The sequence below is a fragment of the Salvelinus alpinus genome, chromosome 13 (assembly GCF_045679555.1).
Source record: "Salvelinus alpinus chromosome 13, SLU_Salpinus.1, whole genome shotgun sequence".
Classification (NCBI taxonomy): Eukaryota; Metazoa; Chordata; class Actinopteri; order Salmoniformes; family Salmonidae; genus Salvelinus; species Salvelinus alpinus.
Genome location: NC_092098.1, coordinates 39,074,029 through 39,096,591, shown reverse-complemented (window position 1 = coordinate 39,096,591; position 22,563 = coordinate 39,074,029). Strand labels below are relative to the sequence as shown.

At 44.2% G+C, this 22,563-nt stretch overlaps 1 protein-coding gene across 1 annotated transcript in view; it reads left to right on the top strand.

Moving 5' to 3' along the window:
* The window catches only part of LOC139537679 (double C2-like domain-containing protein beta), a 183,578-nt gene that overhangs the window by 77,465 nt on the left and 83,550 nt on the right, over window positions 1–22,563 (top strand). Inside the window, exon 2 of the mRNA XM_071339274.1 lies at window positions 10,220–10,299. Coding sequence (XP_071195375.1) covers window positions 10,220–10,299 — 80 coding nt within the window. The remainder of the gene's footprint in view (window positions 1–10,219; window positions 10,300–22,563) is intronic.

Below are 22,563 nucleotides of genomic sequence, written 5' to 3'. Positions count from 1 at the left end.
TGAACCGTTTAGAAATTGCAGCACTTTTTGTACTTAATAATAGAATACGTTTCGAAACACTTCTACATAAAAATATATTTTTTTTTTTATTTAACCAGGTATGCTAGTTGAGAACAAGTTCTCATTTGTAACTGCGACCTGGCCAAGATAAAGCATAGCAATTTGACACATACAACAACACAGTTACACATGGAATGAACAAAACATAGTCAATAATACAGTAAAACAAAAGAAAACAAAAAGTCTATATACATTGAGTGCAAATGAGGTAAGATAAGGGAGTTAAGGCAATAAATAGGCCATGGTGGCGAAGTAATTACAATATAGCAATTAAACATTGAAATGGTAGATGTGCAGAAGATGAATGTGCAAGTAGAGATACTGGGGTGCAAAGGAGCACGATAAAGAAATAAATACAGTATGGGGATGAGGTAGGTGCTCTGACAGCTGGTGCTTAAATCTAGCGAGGGAGATCTGAGTCTCCACCTTCAGAGATTTTTGCAGTTCGTTCCAGTCATTGGCAGCAGAGAACTGGAAGGAAAGACGACCAAGGGAGGATTTGGCTTTGCGGGTGACCAGTGAGATATACGTCCTACGAGTGGGTGCTGCTATGGTGACCAGTGTGAAGAGATAAGGCGGGGCTTTACCTAGCAGAGACTTGTAGATAACCTGTAGCCAGTGGGTGTGGCGACGAGTATGAAGCGAGGGCCAGCCAACGAGAGCGTACAGGTCGCAATGGTGGGTAATGTATGGGGCTTTGGTGACAAAACGGATGGCACTGTGATAGAGTGTTGGAGTGTTGGAGGCTATTTTATACATGACATCACCGAAGTCATTGGAGTGTTGGAGGCTATTTTATAGATGACATCACCGAAGTCGAGGATCGGTAGGATGGTCAGTTTTACGAGGGTATGTTTGGCAGCATGAGTGAAGGATGCTTTGTTGTGATATAGGAAGCCAATTCTAGATTTAATTTTGGATTGGAGATGCTTAATGTGAGTCTGGAAGGAGAGTTTACAGTCTAACCAGACACCTAGGTATTTGTAGTTGTCCACGTATTCTAAGTCAGAGCCGTTCAGAGTAGTGATGCTGGACGGGCGAGCAGGTGCGGGCAGTGATCGGTTGAAGAGCATGCATTTAGTTTTACTTGTATTTAAGAGCAGTTGGAGGCCACGGAAGGAGAGTTGTATGGCATTGAAGCTCGTCTGGAGGTTGGTTAACACAGTGTCCAAAGAAGGGCCAGAAGTATACAGAATGGTGTCGTCTGCGTAGAGGTGTATCAGAGAATCACCAGCAGCAAGAGCAACATCATTGATGTATACAGAGAAGAGAGTCGGCCCGAGGATTGAACCTTGTGGCACCCCCATAGAGACTGCCAGAGGTCAGGACAACAGGCCCTCCGATTTGACACACTGAACTCTATCAGAGAAGTAGTTGGTAAACCAGGCGAGGCAATCATTTGAGAAACCAAGGCTGTCGAGTCTGCCAATAAGAATGTGGTGATTGACAGAGTCGAAAGCCTTGGCCAGGTCGATGAATATGGCTCCACAGTAATGTCTCTTATCGATGGCGGTTATGATGTCCTTTAGGACCTTGAGCGTAGCCCCATGACCAGCTCTGAAACCAGATTGCACAGCGGAGAAGGTACGGTGGGATTCGAAATGGTCAGTAATCTGTTTGTTAACTTGGCTTTCGAAGACCTTAGACAGGGTAGGATAGATATAGGTCTGTAGCAGTTTGGGTCTAGAGTGTCACCCCCTTTTGAAGAGTGGGATGACCCCGGCAGCTTTCCAATCTTTGGGAATCTCAGACGATACGAAAGAGAGGTTGAACAGGCTAGTAATAGGGGTTGCAACAATTTCGGCTGATAGAAAGAGATGGTCCAGATTGTCTAGCCCGGCTGATTTGTAGGGGTCCAGATTTTGCAGCTCTTTCAGAACTTCAGCTATCTGGATTTGGGTAAAGGAGAAATTATGGGGGCTTTGGCGGGTTGCTGTGGAGGTAGGGGTAGCCAGGTGGAAAGCATGGCCAGCCGTAGAGAAATGCTTATTGAAATTTGAAATTATAGTGGATTTATCGGTGGTGACAGTGTTTCCTAGCCTCAGAGCAGTGGGCAGCTGGGAGGAGGTGCTCTTATTCTCCATGGGCTTTACAGTGTCCCAGAACATTAATGTGGATGCTACCATGATTATGGATAAGCACTGTCCCAATACTTTTGGAGCTCACTGTGATTGATAGATATAAAGTGCATTCGGAAAGTATTCTAACCCCTTGACTTTCATAAATGTTTTCAAATGTATTAAAAATAAAAAACTTAAATATTACATTTACAGTTGAAGTCGGAAGTTTACATACACCTTAGCCGAATACATTTAAACTCAGTTTTTCACAGTTCCTGACATTTAATCCGAGTAAAAGACCCATTTGCGACCAAGCTTTAACTTCCTGACTGATGTCTTGAGATGTTGCTTCAATATATCCACATACCTCATGATGCCATCTATTTTGTGAAGTGCCACAGCAAGCACCCCCACAACATGATGCTGCCACCCCCGTGCTTCACGGTTGGGATTGTGTTTTTCGGCTTTCAAGCCTCCCCCTTTTTCCTCCAAACATAACGATGGTCATTATGGCCAAACAGTTCTATTTTTGTTTCATCAGACCAGAGGACATTTCTCCAAAAACAACGATCTTTGTCCCCATGTACAGTTGCAAACCGTAGTCTGGCTTTTTTTGGCAGTTTTGGAGCAGTGGCTTCTTCCTTGCTGAGCAGCCTTTCAGGTTACGTCGATATAGGACTCGTTTTACTGTGGATATTGATTCTTTTTTGAACCTGTTTCCTCCAGCATCTTCACAAGGGATTTGATTTGCACGTTCATCTCTAGGATTTGCACGTTCATCTCTACGTTCATCTCTAGGAGACAGAACGCGTCTCCTTCTTGAGCGGTATGACGGCTGCGTGGTCCCATGGTATTTATACTTGCGTACTATTGTTTGTACAGATGAACGTGGTACCTTCAGGCGTTTGGAAATTGCTCCCAATGGTGAACCAGACTTGTGGAGGTCTACAATTTTTTTCCTGAGGTCTTGGCTGATTTCTTTTGATATTCCCATGATGTCAAGCAAAGAGGCACTGAGTTTGAAGGTAGGCCTTGAAATACATCCACGGGTACACCTCCAATTGACTCAAATTATGTCAATTAGCCTATTAGAAGCTTCTAAAGCCATCACATCATTTTCTGGAATTTTCCAAGCTGTTTACTGGCACAGTCAACTTAGTTTATGTAAACTTATGACCCACTGGAATTGTGATACAGTCAAATAATCTGTCTGTAAACAATTGTTGGAAAAATTACTTGTGTCACTGTCACGCCCTAGCCTTACTTATCTTTGTTCTCTTTATTATTTTGGTTAGGTCAGGGTGTGACGAGGGTGGTTTGTGTGTTTTTGTCTCGTCTAGGGTGTTTGTACTGTCTAGGTTTTTTTTGTAGAGTTATGGGGTTGTGTTCATTATAGGTGTTTATGTAAGTCTATGGTTGCCTTGATTGGTTCTCAATTAGAGGCAGGTGTTTATCGTTGTCTCTGATTGGGAACCATATTTAGGCAGCCATGTTCTTTGGGTATTTTGTGGGTGATTGTTTCCTGTGTCAGTGTTTGTGCCACACAGGACTGTTACGGTTTGTTCACGTTTATTGTTTTGTATTGGTGTTCGTAGTTCAGTTTTCTATATTAAAACATGGATACCTACCACGCTGCGTATTGGTCCGATCCTTGTTACACCTCTTCAGAGGAAGAAGAGGAAGACAGCCGTGACAGTCATGCACAAAGTAGATGTCCTTACCGACTTACCAAAACTATAGTTTGTTAACAAGACATTTGTGGAGTGGTTGAAAAACAAGTTTTAATGACTCCAACCTAAGTGTATGTAAACTTTCAACTTCAACTGTACATAAGTATTTAAACCCTTTACTCAGTACTTTGTTGAAGCACCTTTGGCAGCGATTACAGCCTCCAGTCTTCTTGCTATGACGCTACGAGCTTGGCACACCAGTATTTGGGGAGTTTCTCCCATTCTTCTCTGTAGATCCTCCCAAGCTCTGTCAGGTTGGATGGGGAGCATTGCTGCACAGCTACTTTCACGTCTCTCCAGAGATGTTCAGGTTCAAGTCTGAGCTCTGGCTGAGCCACTCAAGGACATTCAGAGACTTGTCCCGAAGCCACTCCTGCATTGTCTTGGCTGTGTGCTTAGGGTTGTTGTCCTGTTGGCAGGTGATCCTTCGCCCCAGTCTCAGGTCCTGAGCACTCTGGAGCAGGTTTTCATCAAGGATCTCTGTACTTTTCTCCGTTCATCTTTCCCTCGACCCTGACTAGTCTCCCAGTCCCTGCCACTGAAAAACATCCCCACAGCATGATGCTGCCACCACCGTAGGGACCGTAGGGATGGTGCCAGGTTTCCTCCAGACGTGACACTTGGCATTCAGGCCAAAGAGTTCTTGGTCTTGGTTACAGCAGAACACAGAATCTTGTGCCTCATGGTCTGAGAGTCCTTTAGGTGCCTTTTGGCAAACTCCAAGCGGACTGTCATGTACCTTTAACTGAGGAGTGATTTTCGTCTGGCCACTCTACCATAAAGGCCTGATTGGTGGAGTACTGCAGAGATGGTTGTCTTTCTGGAAGGTTCTCCCATCTCCACAGAGGAACTCTGGAGCTCTGTAAGAGTGACCATTGGGTTCTTGGTCAACTTCCTGACAGTTTGGCAAGGCGGCCCGCTTTAGGAAGAGTCTTGGTGGTTCCAAACTTCTTCCATTTAAGAATGACTGTGTTCTTGGGGACCTTCAATGCTGCAGAAATTGTTTTGTTCCCTTCCCCAGATCTGTGCTTCGACACAGTCCTGTCTCAGAGCTCTACAGACAATTCCTTCACCCTCATGGTTTTTGCTCTGACATACACTGTCAGTTGTGGGACCCTATATAGACAGGTGTGACTTTCCAAATCATGTCCAATCATTTGGATTTACCACAGGTGGACTCCAATCAAGTTGTAGAAACATCTCAAGGATGAGCAATGGAAAAAGAGTGCACATGAGCTCAATTTTAGACCTGTTTTCGCTTTGTCATTATGGGTTATTGTTTGTAGATTGAGGAATTTGTATTATTTAATCCATTTTAGAATAAGGCTGTAACATAACAAAATGGGGAAAAAATTGAAGGGGTGTGAATACTTTCCGAATGTACTGAAAATACTGTTGCCATTCTATTTGTTTATGTTGACAATGATTTACATTATTGTACCTTGAGTGCCCAGACATACTCTTTACATCTTGCATTAATGACACTGTCTTACTTTCACATCAGACAGCACAGGTCTATTAGCGTTATTATTGCCTCCAACCGTACAGTATCACATCCTGATTTCCATAGTTTCATTCACTTTAAGCCTTAGTCACCCATTTGATATGCAGCGCAGAGCGGTACGATTGTGGTTTCTGTCAAGGCAAGGAATCATTTTCTGCATTTGATAATGCCACCGACCCCAGAAGTGGACTAAAGGATTCTGGGTCAGGTATAATCTTGCTCTTCCCTGCACCCTGGCTACTCGAATCCAAACATTTCCATTCTCTCTTTGAGCCTTTATGGCTTTGACATTTTATGATTAGTTTTACAGTAACGCCCGCCGGCATGTCCTAGGATTCCTGCGATCCGTTCGCCACCAACAACAACAAGAGGCCTGTTTCTTTTCTCTTTTTTTCTTGCCCTCCTCGATCACCATGGAGATAACTGGGTTGTGTTTACCACCTGACTTCTGTGGGGCACAATGGAAATATGATTATGGTAATGGGGTTGTGTTTAGTGACGATCGAGGAGGACTTGTCCAGACGCTTAGGCCCAATGAAGAGGCCCATTTAGGCGATACCCACAGCCTTAATTAAGATTTTATTCATTTTAATTGAACTAGATGAGCTTTGATTAAAGACTCAGAGGCCCCAATGTGGCCGGGCCTGAACAATGGTGGCCCTTTTGTCAACCACATAATGAAGCACTTCGTCTGCTGTTGCTGTTTTTGGCCGACAGGAGAGGAGTGCTCATTTGCTTGATGGGCTCTCTGACACCGTCTCTTAATGTGCTTCCAAATGTAGGTAACCTTTGAGAAGCCTCGATCTGTGCGTCACCAGGAAATGCGCGGGGAAGGGATTTAATGTTGCGCGTCGCCCCAAAAGCTTTTAATGAAGCTTTCGGCTCATCAGGCGAGACTAACACACACCAGCGGAATTAGGCGGCCAGTGCCATCTCTCTCTCTTTCTCTCTGAGAGAAAGGCAATTTGTGTCCTATTTTTATTAATTGAGCTTTTATTGTTATTCTTATTAACTTACTTTCCTATAGTTGTTGCATTGTCATGTGGTGAACCTGCAAGGGAGCATATACTCCATCTACTGTATATATGACAAATAAACAAACTTGAACACACACGTACATCTCTCTCTCGGCAGCCACTGAGTGCCCCGACAAAAGAAAGGCGATAGCCTGGCTCTCCTAGCCCACTAATGCACCCACAAAGTGCTTTCTAATATGCACAACGGGGAGAAAGATTCAAAGTTTTCTATGGCACTGTAGAGTAGGCCGGCACTCTAAGGTTAATCACAAAGCGGTAGGCCTAAACGTTGGGCACCGTTTATGGAATCAAAGAAAAATGCTGTGTAAGATGGGGATGGATGGCTGCACCAAGCCAAGGCTGCTGCCAGTCAGTGCTGGTGATGAATTAGACTGTGTTCAATTAAAATGACTCCTCTTATCCGGCTCCAAACGGCCCGCGCTTTGTATTATTGGCATTTCCATTAATTAGCGGCTGTCCCCACAGCCAGAGTTGTAATTTATGCGGCGGAAATTATTTTCTTAACATTATTCCAATGAGCCTTTCAATGCTTTGTTGCAGTGAACCTTCTGCTGACATGGATTCGATCAGCTGTCTTATGTTTTTGACTGGCTGTATCTGCATGCACATTGAGAGACTTCCTGTTGGTCTGTAGGTTACTGTGCTGCTTCTTCTCTTCCTGTGATGTTATTCGTTGTTTGTTGGTCTATAGGTTACTGTGCTGCTTCTTCTCTTCCTGTGATGTTATTCGTTGTTTGTTGGTCTGTAGTTTACTGTGCTGCTTCTTCTCTTCCTGTGATGTTATTCGTTGTTTGTTGGTCTGTAGTTTACTGTGCTCCTTCTTCTCTTCCTGTGATGTCATTCGTTGTTTGTTAGTTGGTCTGTAGGTTACTGTGCGCCTTCTCTTCCTGTGATGTCATTCGTTGTTTGTTAGTTGGTCTGTAGGTTACTGTGCTCCTTCTCTTCCTGTGATGTCATTCGTTGTTTGTTGGTCTGTAGGTTACTGTGCTCCTTCTTCTCTTCCTGTGATGTCATTCGTTGTTTGTTGGTCTGTAGGTTACTGTGCTCCTTCTCTTCCTGTTTGTAGGTTGCTGCTACACCACTTTCTTGTGTAGAGGTTGCAAGTGACATAACACAAGCTGCCAAACTAGAGCAGTAGGTACTCCACCCTTACAGTTATATGTACCAGGAATCAAATCAAATGTTATTTGTCACATTAGCAGATGTTAATGCGAGTGTAGTGAAATGCTTGTGCTTCTAGTTCCGACAATGCAGTAATAACCAACAAGTAATCTAACCTAACAATTCCACAACTACTACCTTATACACACAAGTGTAAAGGGATAAAGTATATGTACATAAAGATATATGAATGAGTGATGGTACAGAACGGCATAGGCAAGATGCAGTAGATGGTATAGTGTACAGTCTATACATATGAGATGAGTAATGTAGGGTATGTAAACATAAAGTGGCATAGTTTAAAGTGGCTAGTGATACATGTATTACATAAAGATGGCAAGATGCAGTGGATGATGTACAGTATATACATATACATATGAGATGAGTAATGTAGGGTATGTAAACATTATATTAAGTGGCATTGTTTAAAGTGGCTAGTGATACATTTTTACATAATTTCCATCAATTCCCATTAAAGTGGCTGGAGTTGAGTCAGTATGTTAGCAGCGGCCACTAAATGTTAGTGGTGGCTGTTTAACAGTCTGATGGTCTTGAGATAGAAGCTGTTTTTCAGTCACTCGGTCCCTGCTTTGATGCACCTGTACTGACCTCGCCTTCTGGATGATAGCGGGGTGAACAGGCAGTGGCTCGGGTGGTTGTTGTCCTTGATGATCTTTATGGCCATCCTGTGACATCGGGTGGTGTAGGTGTCCTGGAGGGCAGTTAGTTTGCCCCCGGTGATGCGTTGTGCAGACCTCACTACCCTCTGGAGAGCCTTACGGTTGTGGGCGGAGCAGTTGCCGTACCAGGCGGTGATACAGCCCGACAGGATGCTCTCGATTGTGCATCTGTAGAAGTTTGTGAGTGCTTTTGGTGACAAGCCGAATTTCTTCAGCCTCCTGAGGTTGAAGAGGCGCTGCTGCGCCTTCTTCACAACGCTGTCTGTGTGGGTGGACCAATTCAGTTTGTTATTTTCCTGACACCACACTACGAGGGCCCTCACCTCCTCCCTGTAGGCCATCTCGTCGTTGTTGGTAATCAAGCCTACCACTGTAGTGTCGTCCGCAAACTTGATGATTGAGTTGGAGGCGTGCATGGCCACGCAGTCGTGGGTGAACAGGGAGTACAGGAGAGGGCTCAGAACGCACCCTTGTGGGCCCCCAGTGTTGAGGATCAGCGGGGTGAAGATGTTGTTACCTACCCTCACCACCTGGGGGCGGCCCGTCAGGAAGTCCAGGACCCAGTTGCACAGGGCGGGGTCGAGACCCAGGGTCTCGAGCTTGATGACGAGTTTGGAGGGTACTATGGTGTTAAATGCTGAGCTGTAGTCGATGATCAGCATTCTCACATAGGTATTCCTCTTGTCCAGATGGATTGGCCGAAAGCCCATCCATGGATGTGAAACACATAAAACTGCAGAACATTGAGGTACTAACACATCTAATGACCTGAGAGACCAACCGGTCATCAGACAGCTGAAAGCCATGCTGTGGCTCCGGCCATACTGTATGTATTGGCTTACTGTATTTCCCCTGCAATAGAATACAGACGGTGCGTTATAGTATGGAAACATGTTTTTGCCCCAGGATTTTCAATCATTTGAAGAAACCAATTGATAGCTTTGCAATACGAAAACCAAAAGCACAGAGCACTTTTAGTTAGAGAGAGAGATACATGTTTAGCCATTGAATAGATAGGAATAGATGCTCCTCCTGTATCGGCCAGATCCATACAGTTGCATGCCTCCCTGAATTTTGCGTAATGGCTTTATTACCTGCCAATTTTTGCTCCCTCTCCCCCTCTCTGTGTGATTGCTGCTGGGAAAATGCTGCCTGCAGGGATATGTTCCTTTTTAGAGAACAGAAATAATGACACGACATGGCGTAATGGATTTGATACAAGCTACGTGCTACGAGGCAACGAAGGGGCAGAAAATTGTTGGTGGGGGTGATGAAGGGACAGTAGAAAGAAAAACAAATTTGAGAGCCAATTCCGCAGGAAAAAAAGAGCACAAGCCTCCGCTGAATGCCGTCCCCCAGCATCTCATAAATGTATTAGAAATTGCAGTCACGGCCCGGGCACCTATCTCGATAATCGAAAACAAACCTGGTTTAATCCCTCGGGTGTCCTCTGTTGCCTTTCTACGTAGCATCACGCACACACACAACCTCCATGGGCAAACGTGCCTCAATGTTTATTGAATTAATGCATCCTCCAGATGCCAGCGAGAAGACAAACACAGGCGGTATCAAGGTCTTGGACTAACGGTCTCTCTGACAGGAAGTGGCACAATGTAATGCTGTTTCAGGTGTTGGGCCATGCTGTGGAACAGGCCTTTATAGGGCTAATGAAAGGATTATTTTGTATGATCATGTAGTTAATGAAACATTTGGAAGAGTTTATACTCCAGATGGACCCTATGGAGTAGATCAGGCATGAAATATTTTCTACTCTATATTGGCAGACAGGCCTATATGAAAGTGAGGTTAAACACAGTTGTGGTGTGTTCGAAGCAAGCAGTTGAAGGCATCTCCACTCTGTCGTCTGATTTCTGTTGTAGTCTCCTCTTTCTCTCTCTTCCATAGTGTGTAGCATGTAGTTGAAGCCATCTCTGCTCTGATATCTGATAAAAAATGTTCTCTCTCTCTCTCTCTCTCTCTCCTAAAGCTACGTTGGGGACCCTGGACTTCAGTTTACTGTATGACCAGGAAAACAACGCTTTGCACTGTACCATCAACAAAGCCAAGGTGAGCATCCATGATGATGTTTGTCATTCAACGGGAAATTGTTTCCATGGTTTAGGGTTAACCAATGTAAAACACACACACAACCAGAACCACCCCAAGCATGGATCAACATCTCATAGGTTAATTAGTTATATCAGTTGTTAATTCATTACCAATCTGTGCTATTAAGCTGTTGTCAAGTTTAAACTATATCCTTGTCGTAATGCTTTGTCAAAATAGCAGGCGTAGTATTGATACTCACATTTGTATTGCTTGGTAGTCACTGCAGCAATTCCATTTAAGTACCTAGGTCCGGGGCTCAATAGCAGTACATATTTCGATCCACACATGGCAATATAGTAGGTAGCTGGTCTCTAACTAACTTTGCATAATGACAGGGAATAAATGGTATGTTTCTTGTTAAATAGTCAGACGTTTGCAATTTATCCTGCTTTAAACCCAGCCTGTAAATGGTACCATCATTTCCCCCCTATTTCAGATAAAAGATGAAGAGGACTTTTAGAGTTCAGCAGCTCTCTCTTTTCCTATTTCAGATATCTAGAACGGTAACATAAAGTAGGCTCCACGGACATCCATGATGCTACATGGTTATATTTTGATCAAGGTGGTTGATAGCCTTTCTCTGTCTCACACACACACACACACACACACACACACACACACACACACACACACACACACACACACACACACACACACACACACACACACACTCCAGGCTCATAGCTAAACATGTACCAGAGGCTCACAGGGGGATCACTGGCAGCTTGTTTTGGCTCTATCGGTGTGTATGTGTGTTCTCTGCTTCTTGCCACTCCGTGGTCATGTGAAGGGTATTTCCCCTGACAACAAGCTGCTGGTAGCATCTGTTGCTGTCCACTTTACTCTGGATCCAGACGAAGCCTTTAGTCTGTCCTTACAGCAGCTCTGCAGTACACACACAGGTCAACACACGCACACAAAAACACAGACAAAAACACATGTGCATGCACAGGCTCACGCCCTCACAAACACACACACCCACAAACACACAAAGGAAAACACACACATGCATGCACTTGCTTACGCACACACTCAAACCCACACAAAAACACATGTGTATGCACACGCACACATTCAAATCCACACACACTCAAATCCCCCCCATGAAGGGAAATCTCTTCATGTCTCCCTCACTGTGTTTTGTTTAAATAATCGCTGCTTCCTCTTGAAGATTACTTTTAGGTTTCAGTAGCTCATTCACTGGGCTCTAGAACAAAGCAGGAAACATCTGTAGAGATGTCAGATATCTCTTCCCCTCTGTTGCTCACCCAAATGTTTTGTGACATTTACAAGTTAATGATCTCAAATGGATTTCCTGTGACCTACTGCATGCTATTGTATCATGGCTTGGTCTGCAATAGGCCAGACAGGATCTGAATGCAGTGGCTCAGGTGGCTCAAGAGGAATGTCTGAAACCAGGATTATTTACTGAAGACTGCATGCTTTCCAACCCAAACAAACAGCATCTCCATCCAAATCAACAAGGTGGGGAAAAAGTTACAGAGCCTCTGCTATCTTTTCCCTCTCCACTCGAAGTTGAAGTGGCCATTTTCCTTTTCCACCTTGCTTGTAATTGTCTTTTCAGGATAAGTAGGTCCAATTTACCCAGCCAGATCCACATTGGCTGGCTTGGGGGGGAATGCCAGACAAGGAGAGTCAGGTCAGACACTTACTTTGCCCTCTTCCACATACCCTTTTCTCCTCAAAGAGAACCAGCTGGCAGATCTGAGAATAACCCCTTCTATTCCCCAAGGAAAGAATTTAAGTCACAGGGGTAACACACTGGGGTCATGTTCAGCAGGGCACACTGTATAATTTTTTTTGCAATGGAAAATGAAAATCTGTGGTTTTAAGTTCAAGCAGTACCTCCCTCTTTCACCCCAGTTTCTCCCTACCAAACATGCCAATCTGAGATGCCAGATTAGGCCTTTGGTTAGTGACTTCCTCTAGGATTTCAGCTGTGCCAGCTGTCACAGTCAGTGCAAGGCTCTACATGAAAACCCAGGTGTCATAGTAGGCAGCAGGCTTCCTCTGCTCTGGTACCTGGCAGCGGACTAGCGAAGCCCCAGTCCAGGGAGCTCCAGGCGACTCCTTTGGCTTCCTCTCAAAGCCTTGGAGCAGCGGCTGGGCTAGCATCAGAGAGAGACTCCCTGGGAGAGAGAGTGCTAGAGAGGCTCCCTCTGGGCTTGTGGATGGCCTCACTTTTTAGGGCGGTCTTCACTAGAACACAAAAAAACACATTTTGTATTTTTTTCACTGTTGGGATTTCTGCAAGGTTTTGAGGGTTTGAAGAGTATTCGGTCCCATTAGGGTGCTTGTCATCGCTTAACATAACTGGAATGTATGCCAAAAAGACAAAAACACTCAAATGCAGCAGCAGAGCCTTTTAAAACTCAGCTTTTTGTCTTTGGTGGTGGGGAAATTTCTTCTTACTTGTGACAGACTAAATACCTGCTTCACGTACATTTTGACATCTATCTTTAGTGCAAAAGTTAACACACTAAAAAAGACTGGTAAGATAAGCAGTTGAATGGAGTCGAGAACTGGAGTTTCTTTAAATGTTTTCTTTAATTCCCAGAAGAAGACATTGATGGGTGTTTTTCCCTGGCATGGATTCATATGTTAAAGTAAAGACCATGCCTCAATAGACACTCAAGACATGCATGGTCAATAAATAACTACAGGATTAATGCATTTCTGCCAAGAACACAGAGTACAGAAAAGGTTATTTTTCTTTTAATAATGCAAAACAAAGAATTCTCAAGATAGGGAATAGGCCTCTCCTCTCTATCTAGTGCACTTCATTACATTGTTTGATCCATCACCTTATTTAGACTGAACCATCAAGCATGACGAGCCACTCTGGTTGAAGCTAGTGTAGATAGGCTAAGCATCGCTACCTAGTGGATCTTGGCCGATAGTACTACTGGCCGTGAGCAGTGGTACGGTCCCTCTCTCGCTGTGCAAAATACACTTGTTTGCTCAATCTAAGTAATATAGATGTATCTATGAACATATGTTGCCATCCACAAGGATACACTGTGCAGTAGGGAATGTTTTAAACCAAAAACTGGAAGTGTCAGAGTCAACCCAGGAGCTAGAAAGCTTTATAGACCGCCACTACCAGGCCCTGTCGGACATGAAACATGGCAAAGGCAACATCCGAGCTAGCTCCGTCATACGCCCACCGCGCAAAAAGTCACGGCTCCGGCCTTCTTCGTTTGACCACACCAGTTAAAGAGTCTTTCAGCATGGAGGCCATGGACGGTGCCAGGGATGTGCTGGAGTCTTTCGACAAAAGAATGTGAGAAATTGGAGATGCTAGAGACCATCCAACAGAGCGTCTCAGAACTGATAGCCTGTTTGGAGTTCAGCCAAATGGAAATAGACAAACTGAAGAAGGAGAATGAATATTTCAAAGGTACCGTATATAACATTCAGAATGCAGTTGAGACAATTTATCGAGAGATCAGAAAGCTGAAGGAGTCACTGCTTGGTGTACAATCTATTATTTTCTGGGATTTCTGAGACAGATAATATCAAACCAGAGTATAGTGTGAAGGAATTTATGACGAAAAAGATGAAACTGCCCCCCGATGTGGTGGAGAAAATCACCTTCTCTAGGGTGCATAGAATGGGGAAATCTTTGAGGCAGATCTCGCACAATTATTGTGTGCTTTGAACATTTCAAAACAGAATGAAATTGTCAAAAGCAGGGACAGAGAATGAAAAGGAACTAACTATGGGATGAATGACCACTTTCCCCATGACATAAGCAAGTACTATATTCTGTCATGAAAGAACACAGTGGACAATTTTGTGGACAAAATGTACATAAATGGCCAGCTGTTCCGAGACACAAAAATGATCCCCTGGCTGTTTTTAGTTCATTCCCTCTTTGCCATGACTTCTGAATCCCGCATCCCACTAAAAACACAATGACTGCATCTACAAGAATTTCGCATTCTGTTGATTTGCAATTATCAAAGAAAGAAGTGCATATCGCCCATTTAAACATGTGTAACCTTCCTAATAAAATCAATGAAGTCTGACTTGGTACATAAAAACAACGTGCATGTTCTAGCAATCACAGAAACCCATCTGGAAAATTGTACTACTGATGGACAGGTCAGCGTCAGTGGTTATACTATTATTAGAAAGGACCGGAACAGACAAGGTGGTGGTATTGCAATATATATACAGATTCACTTACTGTTTAAATGAGAGATGAATAGAAGTACTATGGCTACAGGTTCATTTAACATTTCAACCACCAATTTTGGTGGGGTGTGTGTACAGGCAACCATGTTCAAATGTATCTTACCTGGATGATATACAGTATGTGACCATGCCTCTGATGAAAATAAAGAGTTATACATTCTCTGAGATTTTTATATTAATTGGAAGGACAAGAATGATGGCAGCAAATCCAGGATTGCCAGATTCACTGACAGTGTAAATCTAATGCAAATGGTTAATGCCACCAGAAGATCATCCAGAAACAGGTTTGGCCACCAAACAGAAACATGTATTGATTTGATATTTTGCAGTAATATAGAAAAAAGTACAAAGGCTAAATCTGTACCTTTGGGCTGGATCGATCATAGTAGTATTGCAATAACTAATAAAGCAATGGTCCCAAAAAAGCCGCCCCAAAATTGTGGTAAAAGGAGCTATAGGAATGGTATAGTGCCTTTGGAAAGTATTCAGACCCCTTGACTTTTTCCACAAGTTGTTACATTTACATTTAAGTCATTTAGCAGACGCTCTTATCCAGAGCGACTTACAAATTGGTGCATTCACCTTATGATATCCAGTGGAACAACCACTTTACAATAGTGCATCTAACTCTTTTAAGGGGGGGGGGGGGGGGTTAGAAGGTTTACTTTATCCTATCCTAGGTATTCCTTAAAGAGGTGGGGTTTCAGGTGTCTCCGGAAGGTGGTGATTGACTCCGCTGACCTGACGTCGTGAGGGAGTTTGTTCCACCATTGGGGTGCCAGAGCAGCGAACAGTTTTGACTGGGCTGAGCGGGAACTGTACTTCCTCAGAGGTAGGGAGGCGAGCAGGCCAGAGGTGGATGAACGCAGTGCCCTTGTTTGGGTGTAGGGCCTGATCAGAGCCTGAAGGTACGGAGGTGCCGTTCCCCTCACAGCTCCGTAGGCAAGCACCATGGTCTTGTAGCGGATGCGAGCTTCAACTGGAAGCCAGTGGAGAGAGCGGAGGAGCGGGGTGACGTGAGAGAACTTGGGAAAGTTGAACACCAGACGGGCTGCGGCGTTCTGGATGAGTTGTAGGGGTTTAATGGCACAGGCAGGGAGCCCAGCCAACAGCGAGTTGCAGTAATCCAGACGGGAGATGACAAGTGCCTGGATTAGGACCTGCGCCGCTTCCTGCGTGAGGCAGGGTCGTACTCTGCGAATGTTGTAGAGCATGAACCTACAGGAACGGGTCACCGCCTTGATATTAGTTGAGAACGACAGGGTGTTGTCCAGGATCACGCCAAGGTTCTTAGCACTCTGGGAGGAGGACACAATGGAGTTGTCAACCGTGATGGCGAGATCATGGAACGGGCAGTCCTTCCCCGGGAGGAAGAGCAGCTCCGTCTTGCCGAGGTTCAGCTTGAGGTGGTGATCCGTCATCCACACTGATATGTCTGCCAGACATGCAGAGATGCGATTCACCACCTGGTTATCAGAGGGGGGAAAGGAGAAGATTAATTGTGTGTCGTCTGCATAGCAATGATAAGAGAGACCATGTGATATGACAGAGCCAAGTGACTTGGTGTATAGCGAGAATAGGAGAGGGCCTAGAACAGAGCCCTGGGGGACACCAGTGGTGAGAGCACGTGGTGCGGAGACAGATTCTCGCCACGCCACCTGGTAGGAGCGACCTGTCAGGTAGGACGCAATCCAAGCGTGGGCCGCGCCGGAGATGCCCAGCTCGGAGAGGGTGGAGAGGAGGATCTGATGGTTCACAGTATCAAAGGCAGCCGATAGGTCTAGAAGGATGAGAGCAGAGGAGAGAGAGTTAGCTTTAGCAGTGCGGAGCGCCTCCGTGACACAGAGAAGAGCAGTCTCAGTTGAATGACTAGTCTTGAAACCTGACTGATTTGGATCAAGAAGGTCATTCTGAGAGAGATAGCAGGAGAGCTGGCCAAGGACGGCACGTTCAAGAGTTTTGGAGAGAAAAGAAAGAAGGGATACTGGTCTGTAGTTGTTGACATCGGAGGGATCGAGTGTAGGTTTTTTCAGAAGGGGTGCAACTCTCGCTCTCTTGAAGACGGAAGGGACGTAGCCAGCGGTCAAGGATGAGTTGATGAGCGAGGTGAGGTAAGAGAGAAGGTCTCCGGAAATGGTCTGGAGAAGAGAGGAGGGGATAGGGTCAAGCGGGCAGGTTGTTGGGCGGCCGGCCGTCACAAGACGCGAGATTTCATCTGGAGAGAGAGGGGAGAAAGAGGTCAAAGCACAGGGTAGGGCAGTGTGAGCAGAACCAGCGGTGTCGTTTGACTTAGCAAACGAGGATCGGATGTCGTCGACCTTCTTTTCAAAATGGTTGACGAAGTCATCAGCAGAGAGGGAGGAGGGGGGAGGAGGGGGAGGAGGATTCAGGAGGGAGGAGAAGGTGGCAAAGAGCTTCCTAGGGTTAGAGGCAGATGCTTGGAATTTAGAGTGGTAGAAATTGGCTTTAGCAGCAGAGACAGAAGAGGAGAATGTAGAGAGGAGGGAGTGAAAGGATGCCAGGTCCGCAGGGAGGCGAGTTTTCCTCCATTTCCGCTCGGCTGCCCGGAGCTCTGTTCTTAGGTTGTTAGGTTACAGCCTCATTCTAAAATTGATTAAATTGTTTTTTTCCCCTCATCAATCTACACACAATACTCCATAATAACAAAGCAAAAACAGGTTTTTATACATTTTTGCTAATTTATAAATATAATATACATAAGTAGGGTTAAGTATTCAGACCCTTTACTCAATACTTTGTTGAACCACCTTTGGCAGCGATTTCAGCCTCGAGTCTTCTTGGATATGACGGTACAAGCTTGACACACCTGTATTTGGGGAGTTTTCCCATTCTTTGCCGATCCTCTCAACCTCTATTAGATTGGATGGGGAGTGTTGTTGCACAGCTACTTTCAGGTCTCTCCAGAGATGTTCGATCCGGTTCAAGTCCGGGCTCTGGCTGGGCCACTCAAAGACATTCAGAGACTTGGCCCGAAGCCACTCCTTTGTTGTCTTGGCTGTGTGCTTAGTCGTTGTCCTGTTGGCAGGTGAACCTTCGCCCCAGTCTGAGGTCCTGAGTGCTCTGGAGCAGGTTTTCATCAAGGATCTCTATACTTTGCACCGTTCAGCTTTGCCTCGATCCTGACTAGTCTCCCAGTACCTGCTGCTGAAAAACATCCCCACAGCATGATGGTGCCACCACCGTGCTTCACTTTAGGGATGGTGCCAGGTTTTCTCCAGACTTGACGCTTGGCATTCAGGCCAAAGAGTTCAATCTTGGTTTCATCAGACCACAGAATCTTGTTTCTCATGGTCTGAGAGTCATTAGGTGCCTTTTGGCAAACTCCAAGCGGGCTGCCATGTGCCTTTTACTGAGGAGTGCTGGTGTAGTGCTGCAGAGATAGTTGTCCTTCTGGAAGGTTTTCCCATCTCCACAGAGGTGCTCTGTCAGAGTGACCATTGGGTTCTTGGTCACCTCCCTGACCAAGGCCCTTCTCCCCCAATTGATCAGTTTGGCTGGGGGGACAGCTTTCAGAAAGAAGAGTATGTGTGGTTCCAAACTTCTTCCATTTAAGAATGATTGAGGCCACTTTCTTCTTACGGAAGGCAATGCTGCAGAAATGTTTTGGTACCCTTCCCCAGATATGTACCATGACACAATCCTGTCTCAGAGCCATTTGACCTAATGGCTTGGTTTTTGCTCTGACATGCACTGTCAACTGTGGGACCTTACAGGTGTGTGCCTTTCCAAATCATGTCCAATCAATTGAATTTACCACAGGTGGACTCCAATCAAGTTGTAGAAACATCTCAAGGATGATCAATGGAAGCAGGATGCACCTGAGCTCAATTTCGAGTCTCATAGCAAAGGGTCTGAATACTTATGTCAATTTGCAAACATTTCTAGTAACCAGTTTTCGCTTTGTCATTATGGGGTATTGTGTGTGTAAATTGCTAAGGATTTTTCTTTTGTTAATCCATTTTAGAATAAGACTGTAATGTAACAAAATGTGGAAAGATTCAAGGGGTCTGAATACTTTCCAAGGCACTGGAACTGTAAACATTTTCTTGATGACTTAAATGATTTGCCTTGGGAATTGGACAACATAAATCATGCAGTCGAATGTTTCACAACATTTTGCAAGGACGGTTGATCGCCATGCCCAAATAATAATAGAAAAACTGTGAAGGTCAGCCCATCCCCATGGATAGACAATGAGCTATGTGTGGTTTTTACACAGCGATATGAGGCAAAGAGTCATGCTATTAACTCATCATTTGAATCTGATATAATGTTGTACAGGAAACCCGTGGAACTATGCTGTGTAACTGAATCATCAGAATGTATTATTATTTTGTACAAAATTAGCTTTCACTGACTGCAAAAACAATCCCATATCAGTCTGGAATACTGTAAAAGGCCTCTTGGGCACATCCAGCACATACTATCAATCTACTGTGGAAGTAAATGAGGATATAAAACAAAACCTATTGACATTACTAATCGTTTTGCAGATTATTTTGAAAATAAGGTGAACAGTCTCAGGCAGAATATGAGTCATCCTGTCAATGAAAGGGACATTGTTTATTCTATTGACAAAATCATCAAAAGCCTGCAGTTTCACATTACCACAGGTATCAACTGATGAAGTGCTCAAAGCATTAATGTGCTTACCTGAGGACAAGTCACCTGGGCTTGATCTCATTGACAATAAACTTCTTTGACTAGCAGCACCATATATTGCAGCTGCAATTAGGCATATTTTTTTAAGGAATTAAAGTTTCCTAATGAATGGAAGCATGCAAAATTGTGTCCAATTCCAAAAGGCAAAACATAACCATTTATCAGACCGTAGACTAGTCTACTGTCATCATTTAGTAATATTTTAGAAGCAATTGTCAGTAACTGTATATGGGTGTACAGTCGTGGCCAAAAGTTTTGAGAATGACACAAATATACATTTTCACAAAGTTTGCTGCTTCAGTGTCTTTAGATATTTTTGTCAGATGTTACTATGGAATACTGAAGTATAATTACAAGCATTTCAAAAGTGTCAAAGGCTATTATTGACAATTACATGAAGTTGATGCAAAGAGTCAATATTTGCAGTGTTGACCCTTCTTTTTCAAGACCTCTGCAATCTGCCCTGGCATGCTGTCAATTAACTTATGGGCCACATCCTGACTGATGGCAGCCCATTCTTGCATAATCAATGCTTGGGGTTGGTCAGAATTTGTGGGTTTTTGTTTGTCCACCCGCCTCTTGAGGATTGACCACAAGTTCTCAATGGGATTAAGGTCTGGGGAGTTTCCTGGCCATGGACCCAAAATATCGATGTTTTGTTCCCCAAGCCACTTAGTTATCACGTTTGCCTTATGGCAAGGTGCTCCATCATGCTGGAAAAGGCATTGTTTGTCACAACTGTTCCTGGATGGTTGGGAGAAGTTGCTCTCGGAGGATGTGTTGGTACCATTCTTTATTCATGGCTGTGTTCTTAGGCAAAATTGTGAGTGAGCCCACTCCCTTGGCTGAGAAGCAACCCCACACATGAATGGTCTCAGGATGCTTTACTGTTGGCATGACACAGGACTGATCGTAGCGCTCACCTTGTCTTCTCCGTACAAGCTTTTTTCCAGATGCCCCAAACAATCGGAAAGGAGATTCGTCAGAGAAAATTACTTTACCCCAGTCCTCAGCAGTCCAATCACTGTACCTTTTGCAGAATATCAGTCTGTCCCTGATATTTTTCCTGGAGAGAAGTGGCTTCTTTGCTGCCCTTCTTGACACCAGGCCATCCTCCAAAAGCATTCGCCTCACTGTGCGTGCAGCTGCCATTCCTGAGCAAGCTCTGTACTGGTGGTGCCCCGATCCCGCAACTGAATCGACATTAGGAGACGGTCCTGGCACTTGCTGGACTTTCTTGGGCGCCCTGAAGCCTTCTTCACAACAATTGAACCACTCTCCTTGAAGTTCTTCATGATCCGATAAATGGTTGATTTAGGTGCAATCTTACTGGCAGCAATATCCTTACCTGTGAAGCCCTTTTTGTGCAAAGCAATGATGACGGCACGTGTTTCCTTGCAGGTAACCATGGTTGACAGAGGAAGAAGAACGATTCCAAAAACCACCCTCCTTTTGAAGCTTCCAGTCTGTTATTCAAACTCAATCAGCATGACAGAGTGATCTCCAGCCTTGTCCTCGTCAACACTCACACCTGTGTTAACGAGAGAATCACTGACATGTCAGCTGGTCCTTTTGTGGCAGGGCTGAAATGCAGTGGAAATGTTTTTCGGGGATTCAGTTCATTTGCATGGCAAAGAGGGACTTTGCAATTAATTGCAATTCATCTGATCACTCTTCATAACATTCTATAGTATATGCAAATTGCCATCATACAAACTGAGGCAGCAGACTTTGTGAAAATGTATATTTGTGTCACTCTCTCAACTTTTGGCCACAACTGTATATAGAACAAAATAAAATGATCACAGCCTACCAGCATGGATACCATAAGGATCACTTGACTGCAACAGCTCTGGTTGATTTAGCAGATCAATGCCTCTGGTCACATGATCAATGGCTCTGGTCACCAATGTAAACTTCTGGGTGTGCTGCTTCTTGATTTTAGTGCTGCTTTTGACCTTGTTGATTAAATTGTGTCACTATGGATTTGATTACACCTCATTAAGATGCTTACAGTTCTATCTTGCCAACAGAACGTTTACAATCACAAATGGTGCCTATTCTGAACCTCATTCTGTATACTGTGGTGTCCCACAAGGCAGCTCCTTAGGACCTCTTATATGCTTGCTGTATTCAAATTATCTCCCTCTGGTGCTCTCCAATTCTATGGCATGTTTTACAATACCACTGTCTATGTAACAGGCAATTTTGTAGTGCAGCTAAAAAAGGCTATTGAAGCTGACATGATTTAGTATTTCAACTTGGATAACCTGAAAAAAAATGGTACTAATAAAACCAAGACAATACTAATATGTATGAAGAGAAGGAAGAAGGAAGAAACTGCACTCCTCACAGCTGACAGATGGCAGGACACCCATAGAGGAGGTTTCAGAGACTAGGCTGTTAAGTGTGCTGCTAGACAACAGTATCTCTTGGTCATCACACATTTCACAGCTCTGCAACAAAATCATCGGCACCTCCTGTATGCTCAGAAGGATTGTGAAATATATGCCAGAGCAAATACTTAAACAAATCTCACAAGCTCTCATCCATAGTCAAATTAACTACTGCTCTGTCTGGAGTAATGTGTAGGTGACCTAAAGAGAATGCAGATAAATCTTCCATATAATTACATAATGCACTCAATTAGCTGACTGTCAAGAAAATGATAGAAAATAATATACTAATTATTTTTCATAAAATTCACCACTCTGAAAAACCAACCACTATATATGATAAACTGGATACAGTCAAAGACAAATACTGTCGTAACACACAGAGCAGAACCAGGCCACCTACAGACCACCAAACCCCAACTTAGAGCTGGGCAAAAGAGCTTTTAGAGATTAATTCACAATATTTGTTTTTACATTTCTTAAGAACTCTTGGAAGACTGGCCCTTGGGCTAAAAGTACATTCAAATCAAACATGCTAGAATAAAAGCTTTCATTTGTTGCTGGGTGGTAATCAATAGAAAGTAATTGTTCCCATTCCTCAGAGCTGCGCTGGCTATTAGTGCTCTACAGGGGACCAGGTCACATAGGCCTACCTTTTATGTGTGAAACTCACTATCCCCCCTCAGGGTTCTCCACTATTCATCACATTTTCCCCCATTAATGCTGAGCCATTCCTAGAGCAAGTAAGTTTACTATTGTGTGATGATGAAAAATCACCCACGCTTTCTCTGGCAGAGTCAGTGTTCAATGCAGCAATACTGATTTTCGTAGTTATCGTGTTATATGTTGCTGGACTATAAAACGTGCATGGTTGCACATATTTGTTCATTCGTACTCATTCTAAGATACTGCATGAGTATTG